Source organism: Zeus faber (genome assembly GCF_960531495.2).
Source record: "Zeus faber genome assembly, chromosome: 1".
In the NCBI taxonomy this organism is placed as follows: domain Eukaryota; kingdom Metazoa; phylum Chordata; class Actinopteri; order Zeiformes; family Zeidae; genus Zeus; species Zeus faber.
Genome location: NC_137193.1, coordinates 7,943,669 through 7,953,613, shown reverse-complemented (window position 1 = coordinate 7,953,613; position 9,945 = coordinate 7,943,669). Strand labels below are relative to the sequence as shown.

The 9,945-nt window shown below is 42.2% G+C and overlaps 1 protein-coding gene across 1 annotated transcript; it reads right to left on the bottom strand.

Moving 5' to 3' along the window:
- Positions 1-2,287: 2,287 nt before the first annotated feature.
- LOC307233054 (regulator of G-protein signaling 8-like) lies at positions 2,288-8,770 on the bottom strand (the record flags this gene model as incomplete). Its single annotated transcript, XM_080004266.1, has 4 exons — positions 2,288-2,482; positions 3,599-3,765; positions 7,289-7,350; positions 8,670-8,770. The coding sequence occupies 4 exons, from the start codon at positions 8,768-8,770 to the stop codon at positions 2,288-2,290; spliced, it is 525 nt and encodes a 174-aa protein (XP_079860392.1).
- Positions 8,771-9,945: the final 1,175 nt, after the last annotated feature.

The following is a 9,945-nucleotide window of genomic DNA, read 5'->3' as shown; positions in this document are numbered from 1 at the left end:
AGGGTGAGGCTTAGTCATTATGGTTTGTTAATCAGGATTAATTGTATTTCATATGAAAAGAAAAACAGGGATGTATGAAGTTTAGCATAGTGTCAATATTCCTTCTGGAATACAAGAGGAAAATTTGATATGCAGTTTATTTTAATCATAGCAAAGAAATGAGGGATATATATTCAATTACAGGGCACGATGGCAAACCAACCGTAGCTTGACACTGTGATAGTTTGTACATTAAGTATGGCTTGCACAACATTGCACTAACCAAAAAACATCATCCAATTTTGGAAAAGGTCGCAAAATGCAACTAAATACATCTCAACACATGTATATTTTTATAATATCAAAGTTCAATCACCCCACACCCAACTTTTTTGTTGATGCCAGGACATATATAGATATATTTCATAACGATTCCATTTTCCGACAGCAATACTTTCTCAAGCGCAGCCATGATGAGATTCTGAGAATCTGCATCATGCTGGGAATTGTTCAGACAGCACAAAACCTATTTCTCGATGAAATAGGTTTGAGGGAGGTGGCAGGGATGCATGCTGGTTTTCTAAGGAGAAAAAGATTTTGATCCCTTGGGCTTCACCGAACGCAGCCATGCGATCCAGACAATATTACAACTTCAGTGCCGTTACCACCTACAAAAGGTATTCATTCACATTGTAATTAGTGTTACAATATCCCAAAATCGCAAGCATGGTTGACTTTCATTCTCAGATTTGCTTTCATAAACTGGTGTTTTTGTTGGCCAATCTCCACTTCCACCTAATATCGATTGAGCGCGATCCCCGCTCCGGGGAAGCAGCATGGGTTCTTCAAGGAACAAATTGTATTTCGCAGAGAAAGGTTAGAAAACGCACGTCAACAATCTCTCTGTCTTCTTGCACTATCCCAACAACAATGACGGCCAAGACCTGTATGTACCTGCGATGCTCTGTTTATTTAAAGGGGACCCATTTTTACACAGGTTAATATTGGTCTCTGAGGTCCCCAAAACTTTCAAGTTTGTTGCTGAAAATACCACTCAGATTGTGCATTCGAGCCATTGGAAGAAGACAAACCAACACATGCTGTGATGGCGACCAACCCACACCCTTCAAATGGTGGCCGGTGAAACGAGTTCTCTGTATTTAACCAATCCTGGCTTGTCCTTCCTCCAGGGGACAGCCAGGAGCAGTGGGCAGCGTACAGCGATGCCCGCAGTCACAAATGTCCATCGCTGGTCAGACGACTATGTTCTGCAGGTTTTTGGTGGGGGTTCTTACTGATGTTACATGTAGGAAACCCCATGTGAGCGCGGGGAGAACAGGCAAACTCCACACAGAAAGTCCCCTTATCGGGCGATAACCCTCCGGAGCGCGGTGCCAAAAGCGCCCGAGGCGAGAATCAAACCCGGGACCTTCTTACTGTGAGGCAGCAGTGCAATGCACTGCCGTACCCACAACATACTGTGAACATGCCCCCACAATATTCTAACATGACGCTATATCCCTCTTGTTTCAAAAGGGGCTGTATAAGTGGGAGGAGCCACCCCGAGGCCTTGAGGTTTGTGAGCCAATGGGGTTTGAGCACAAGTTCCGGGTTCTGTGAGCCAATGGTGATTGAGCATGGCCTCCAGCTTTGGTTCTGTTTATTCCGCAACTTTTAATGATTTCACGTTAGCAGTCTACCAAAACCTGTTTCTGGACAAATTTGAGGTGCAAAATATACAACCCAGTCGCAGGATCTTCACTCATATCAGTTGTTTGTTTCTTCCGACTTTCATTGCCGTGCTCCAGGCTTGTGGGACAAGGACACCGCACCGGTACTCTTGGACGCAAGGATTTTTTGTTTCATGTAATCGTTTAATAAATAAATACATTTACAATAAATACACACTATTTGTATTGGTTTTGTTTGGAGAGACATACATCGGATGGGATGGAGCAGATGACCATACAAAGAAATCGGTGACGGGCTGACGTCAGCTCTTGCTGAGAGTAGAAAAAACCTTTGAAAACAGTGTTCGGAGCGGTCGGAAGCCTTAGCGTGTTGCTCACAGCGATTACTTTGTCATTAGCTTACCTCATTATTTGACGCTTTGGCCACGTCTCAAATGAACATCTGACATGTACACTATATGACAGAAAATTAGGAAAACCAAAATAGGTCCCCCTATTCACAGTAAATTCAGAGGAATACTGTAGGAGTTAAAGGAAGGATATTTATACATACATATAGTAGTTATACTGCATATCTCTACTCATATACTATATACGTCCATTAGGATCTTCTTTCGTCAGACGGACCGCCGCTGGCACTTTGCGTGCGTCCTGTTTATGATGTCCTGGTACATCTTGGACCTGAGGAACCTCGGGTACGAGTCCTTCTCCATGAGGCTGTAGATCTTGGCCTGGACCTCGTTGAGGCTGGTCGGCGAGGGGTCCTCCAGGCAGCGCCTGGTCTTCTCCCGGGTGCGGTAGTCGATGTTAACCTGGCGCACGAAGGAGAGCAAAGAGAGAAATGTATTTATGAAGGGACGGCATTGACTCGATTGGATTTGTTCTGACATTTTGGCTGTTTTGGGGGTTGCTTTGCCTTACCTCTACCTCTCTATATGCCTCTACTGTTCTCTACCTCCCCTTTATACCACAGCTTTACTTTACCTCCCTGTATGCCTCCACTCTACCCCACCTTGACCTCTCCTGTACCTCCCTCTGTACCTCCACCCTACCATTACTCTACCTTTACTATACCTCTCTCTATACCTCTACTGTACGGCTACTATACCTCTACCCTACCTCCCTCTGAACCTCCACTCTACCATTACTCTACCTCTCCTCTACCTCCCTCTCTACCTATACCAGGGCTGGACTGGGACAAATATTTGGCCCTGAATAATTTTTGGGGGGAGGGGTAAGAGAGTGACAAAGTCTCCCTGTCAAAAATCATAGCGATCGCACTGCAGAGCTGTAGAGCTCTGAGCCACGGCATCCAACACGAGAAATGTAGGACAGAGGGGGAGGCGCCTCTGGAAAGAGGTCTGATTGGGCCAGCCCAGTGTCAGTATAGATAATGAAACCAATGGGCCACTCTCCCTGCTTTATGGGCTGGCTGTTGGACAATTGCGTTATTTATTTTTTATTAAAAATGATCTTGGCCCGAGGCCCCCATGCAGGGAATACGCCAGATTAGCAGTCCATATCTAACCTGTACTCTACCGCTATTCTGCATCTAACTCTACCTCCCTCCATACCTCTACCACTACTCTACCTCCCTCTATACCTCTACCACTACTCTACCTCCCTCTTTACCTCTACCACTACTCTGCCTCCCTCCATACCTCCACTTTACCTCTACAAAAAGTAATGCTTTCAATTGTGTTACCCACTTCTCCAGACACAGGGCACACACATTCGCTCAGTTTTGACTCAAACTCATGGAAGATCTGTTGCTGAACATGCAAATTCCCAACAACGAAACATAGTTTAGACAGGATTTAAACCTGGTGAAATGTGGCTGATACACACACGCACACACACACACACACACACACACACACACACACACACACACACACACACACACACACACACACACACACCCCTACCTCTCTGGGAGCCTGGACATCGATGAACTCCTTATAGATCTTGTTAGCTTTGGACACAAGCTTAGCGGAGCTCTTGATCTTTTTGTATTCCTCGCAGGCCGTCCAGAACTCAATGTTCTCATCGCTGAACTCCGTCTTGAGGAAGGCCCGGAAGGCAGAAAGGCCATCTGCGTGAGGCAAAGTGAATCAGACAGTTAAAGGGGGAGTTAAAGCCACCGACATCGGTTCAAAAGGCTATCTATAAGGCAACGCTGGGGTACATTTGTTTCCCCGGGGCGCTGTTGTGGTTCCGGCACAAGAAGTCTCCATCAGGATGATTTAGAAAGGATACAGATAGCATTTCCACCGCTGGTCACCCCTGTCTCAGGCCAGAAAAGCCGGAAACGGGGCTTAAGTCACAACATAAAAAACTCTACATATAACACGCACGCACCCACGCACGCACACACACACATTATTTGTTGGTATCAAAGTGAGATCTGAGTAAATACAGCTGGTCAATGAGGACCCATGTTTCTGGGGCACCTCTAAACCACAACAAATACTTAATTAGAAGAATGGTCCCCACAAGCATAGTTAAACTAGCACACACACAAACACAATTTACGTCCAAGCAGGACATAGAGCTGATATACCACGCCTCGGCGCAAAAATGTGCTTGAATCCATTCAAACTAACCAGTGATCGAGAAACTATTTTTTCCCGTAAGTTACTCACATTGTTGATTTTGAGAACTACTTTGAAATCTATTTTGACTTAGACTAGTTAATTTCATTGTGATGTACCAGTACTTTTACAATAATTTGTGATTACTCGACCCTCCTCTGTATATAATATACTCCATCTCACATAGAACCTGATCCGGTTATTCCTATGTCCATCAACATAAGTGATTAATTAGTGTTTTCCCAAATGCAATGATAAGTCTGCTCAAGGGGAGGAGGGAGGCTGGGGTATTTATTTTGGCTGTATTCATGTTGACTTGCTTTTTCCAACCCTGTTTATCTTCCCCTGCGTGTATTTGCTTGAACAAAACATTGAGCCGGAGAGAGACGAGCACATCGGCAGTGCATATGGATGGATCCGCACCAGCTTTGCTGATAGAGGAAACAGGTATATACTGTACACACACACACACACACACGCACACGCACGCACACGCACACACACGCACACACACACACACACACACACACACACACACACACACACACACACACACACACACACACACACACACACACACACAGGTTCACATTCACATGCATGAACCTGAATGAAGGTACACGCTTAGTGGCATCCTGACAGTGGTAGAAAGTAACAAGTTATAATTACTCTTGTTACAGTACTTGGTGATGTTTCCACAGGAATACCCTTATAGGTGTTTTGATTGTGATTTTGAAAAATGTTGTCCCATGAAGACAATACTGAGATTAAACAAGAGGTATATTTGGAGATGTAGCTGCCTTGAATGACAGGTGTCTCATTCGCGTTCTTCCGTACCTGCCACTGTGGTAAGAAAATTGTTACCCTCGTGATACTTAATACACAACAAATATGATAAGCAAAATAAACACATTCATAAAGCATAAGGATTTCTTAAATGTTCTTCTTTTCAGAGTGGAGAGCATCTTAAGTACTTGTGTTACCTCAAGAAATCCGTAGAATTCACTATTTTGTTCTCAGTCAGAAAGCTGAAGACGTAGTTTTTCAAAGCCACCCATTATTCATGCAATATACACAATTCTAGCACATTTATTAAGTATTGCTTATTTTCATTGGCTTGTTGGGTAGATATTCTGGCTCGTTCAGGTATTATATTTTCGCAGTGTACTGCTTATGGTAAAATGAATGGAACCAATTAATACCAGCTGATACTTAAAGATGCTGAAATAGTGTTTGAGGAAAACAACTATAATGATTGCGTTTCAGTGCAACTGAGACTATACACCCTACTGGCAACAGGAATTCGAGAAACAACCACCGTCTATCTCACTGAACTTTCTTGGAAGATTATGCAACGGTTTCTGTTGCAATGAATGAGATGCTTAGCAAATTAGGCTGTTTATTGGACATATCTAATCCCCATTAAGTGATTCAGAGCATGCTTTTGCCAATATTTTCTTAAAATATCTCGAAAAACAAAAACACTCTGGTTACATTTTTGCTTTAGTTACAGTTCCATTGTACTGTTTGTGTACGGCTGTTCATTGCATCCCCTACGTCCTGTTCATCACTGAATGGAAAGTAGGGAGTATGATCACATTTTCCTCCACTTCTTTCCTTCTCTCTTCTCCTTCTAATGAGTTTGTTTACCAGCCTGCTCAAAAGCTCTTTAATAATAATAATAATAATAATAATAATAATAATAATAATAATGAATGTATACAGCATCTTTAAAAACAGAGTTTACAAAGTGCTTTGACAGAGAAACAAAATCAGAGGGTTCAGATCATGAAATTAAAAGGAAAGGAGTAATTAAATGCATTCATTAAATTATAAAAGCAGATAAAGAGACAAAAAAAATAAACTGACACAATATGATAATAAGAAATAGAAATAAAAGGAAAACATATAAATAAATTAATTAATTAAACATAGATAAAGAAAGGGGGCGACATCACATAAAAGCAGATCTATAAATATGGGTTTGGAGAAGTAACTTAAAATCAGTCACTGACTCTGCTAGCCGAATCTCCTTCTTAATGGGACACGTTATTAAAAATGGTATTCATGCCCCGGCTGATTCATGGGTGGCCGTTCTCATAAATCACTCCTTCTATCACCTTAGTCTGCATCACCAAAAGAGCCAAAGAACATTGGATACAGGCTGTTCTTAAGCGCTGAGGCCGCAGAGTAATGTGGTTGAGCTGGTGCTGGAGTTACACAGCGGCAGACAGTGTACTGCTGCCAGCACTGGGGCCTAGCCCATAATCCTCCCGTGTTTAAATCAAATTAAGGACAACATTAATGCAAGTAAATCGTCCCCATCCTTTGATGGGTACAAACACTCTGAACATTGCCATGTTCCCATCCTTATGTAATAAAGCTCTGTGTGTGTGTGTGTGTGGCTGAGGATGATTCAGAAATGTCATTCACCACTCTTATGTTCGGTCAATTGAAAGAGGATATGCAGGTGTACCCAAGTGTACCCAACGTGCAGGCGTACCCCATCCTCCATTAAAGGAACTGGACCAAACCTCAGGTTATTTCACATGTGTTTTCCGAGGCGAGGGTCACAGTCGAGTGCGTGTCTCTGTTTCGTGTGAACAGTCATTGGCGAACACAAATGGAGAGGTTACATAAGGTGCAAAAAGCCGCCTGAGGAAGTCCACTCAGCCAGGGGGAGTGCGGAAATATCAAATCGTTCAAGAGATACAGCAGCGTTCGAGAAAACAGAAAGTCGATTCTTTTTCAGAATGAGGTAGGCCTGCGCAATATTGCGATATCAAAGTTCATCACCTTGCAACAGCATATAGCACAATATTTTCATATTGTGATGCATGCAATTTCTCGGTCTAATTTATGACGCTATTGTTAGAATTTGAACTATATGGGGGAGTGTCAGTTGGAAAAGTGTAGTGTTTTGGTTTTCGATTCATTGATTTATAACGGTGTGAACCAATATCCATGTTTATTCTGGCCATGGAGCTGTGACTTTGTTGTAAAAACAATAAAACAGACACTTACATTTGTGAGAGAGGAGCACATCGAAAGATTCCGACCATTGCTCGGCCTCATCCGTTGAAAGCCTGACAGAAGGAGAGACTTCGGTGAGACGCCAGAGAAGCACTAAGCTTCAATGCAGGTTTAACATGGCAGGCGGTTTATTATTCATAGGCAGCGGAGATGCTGTGCTTTTTCGCCACGTGCCGACGGCTGTACTTCTGACGTGTCCACTCATATCGCTGACTGCGGTAAAAATGTTTTAAAGTACTTGGTATTAAATGTAGTTAAATTTCCAAAGTACTGTAAATGTATTTGTTAACAATAATGTATTTACGGATAAGGACTTATTAAGGGGGATTGATATGGCAGTATACAAGTAGTAATGGGAAAAAGTACTCATATTCTACATTTACTGTAGGTAGGACTATAAATAGCCTAAAATGTGTAAAGTGGCTCTGTGAGAGAAAAACTAATGTAGTATTAAAGCACTAGATACTGAAGGTCTACTTGTGTATTATGAGCTCATCATGTATGTATTGCATTAAACTTCTTTTGGTTAATGTAAAAGTGATGTATATCGTCTGCAGGCTGGGACAATACACGCAAAGTACTGTCTCTGACATTTGCACGTCTATGGCAGGGGTTGACTGGATCCTCAGACCTACAGTACCTTTACCTGTTTAACTCTTTACAAATGTATTGGCTGTATGGCTACTGGCTGCAAAATAGCTGCAAAAGGTAATTACTAATTACCAATAAGTAATTTATTAAAGTACTTCAGTAATTAAAGTTAGAAATGCAAAAACTGTTTTCAAATTTGTTTAATCCTTTATGCTTGTTTTTATTTTAGTTTTTTTACTTTTGACTTAGTATTTCCCCTGCTCTACAAACACTGAGATTACGCTAATCCTCAAACCGGCAGACCTCTTTATATCCTAGTTTGCCTTCTGCCATCTAACTAGCATTTGGCTCATGTCACTCATGTGACAATTTATTTTGGCTTCTACTGAACATGGCTGGGTGAGCACGGAAAATAGAGATTACGGCATGATCATTTCCACATCACACTTCCTGTCCCCCTTACCACCCTTTTAATAAGGGGTGGAGGCAGGCTGATGGATGGCTTCAAGCATGTCTCTGGAAAATATAATGAGTTCACTGTAAGTGATTTTGCTCTACTGCTTCTGGGATGCTACTTTGAATTTGGCCATCTTTAATGCTCATTATGTGACAGACTGAGTCAAAGCCAGTCTATTGTCATCTTCTTCGATGTGTTAAAAAAAAGCCTCTATCTTCAAAACTTCTGCCAGAACTTCATCGGAGCCACCGACTCTGAGAGGGCCGTCCCCGCCCCTGCCGAGAGACGGCCACACCGGCACAGTGTGTGGAGGCGTGAACTCACTTGAGACTCCTAGCCGCCGTCTCCTGGGCGGGGGGGAGGAACTCGGAAAAGTCGCTGCACGAGTCAGACTTGTTGGACAGACAGCCGAGCCGGGTCTTCATGGTTCTGGTTCTGCAAGTGGATACGCACAAAAAATCTATTTGAACTCAAAGGAAAAACATCAGCAAGGGTTATCCAGGAATAACTACTCTTATTTACTCTCTAGTGTCTGAGATGATGCAGTGCATCAGCGTGGGATGAGCAGGCCTCTACTTCATCGCGCTGGATGGATGTAGGTATTGGAGGGATATACTCATTCTAAGGCGTGGTCCAGTACACAGAAATGAGGCCAGATGAAAGCTTCAAAAAGTTAATTACACTACAAATTGTTTCCGTTAGCCTGGCTAAGTTCTCGGGCTAAACTGGAAGTACTTGCTGGGGATGTGCAGAGAGCCCAGTATTTGTATTTGTATCTGTATTTGTTGAGGCAGCAAAATTATTCTTAACTCAAAACTCAAAACAAAGTGTTCAAAAGTTTGTGGTTCCACCACTTCGACAATGTTCAATAAGTGACCCTGGATATGTGTTTGTTTTATTAACCGCTTGTCTCTCTTTATGTTAGTGTTTCTTATGTTTGGTGAGCCGAATACAATTTTGCACCCTGATGGACCATAAAGATCAAAGATATTCTGTTGTATTATTTGTATTTGAATAAATGTGGAAATAGGCGTAGGCATCGCAACAGACAATTCCGTTTTTCACTTTGTTTTTATTACACTTTTAATTTTAGGATATTAGAGTGTTACAAATTGGTTAATGAAAAAGTGTAATATTGGTTTATGGATTTCATAAACCGAGCATCAAACATGTAGACAACCATAGTGGGAGTGGGCGTCTGAGACACTACTCTGTGTAGTACAGGTACTCCTCACTTAACGACTGAGTTCGGTTCCTAGGACCAGATCGTGAAATGAATTGGTCGATAAGCCAGGACCTGTGTTATTTCACAGTTAGGGGGCGTGGCTGGTATATATAGTATATATAGTATATATAGTATATATAGTATATATAGTGTATATAGTATATATAGTATATAATATATATAGTGTATATAATGTTATTTGACGGTAAGGGGGTGTGGTGATAGTGTAGTGACTGACAGACTGCGGGAACGAGACTGAGAACGGTGATGAGATGAGATGAGATGTATACAATGTATATAGTGTATATAGTATATACTGTATAGCATAAAGTGTATATGTGTATATACCCCCGGCCGGATTGTTTGCCCTAGCTA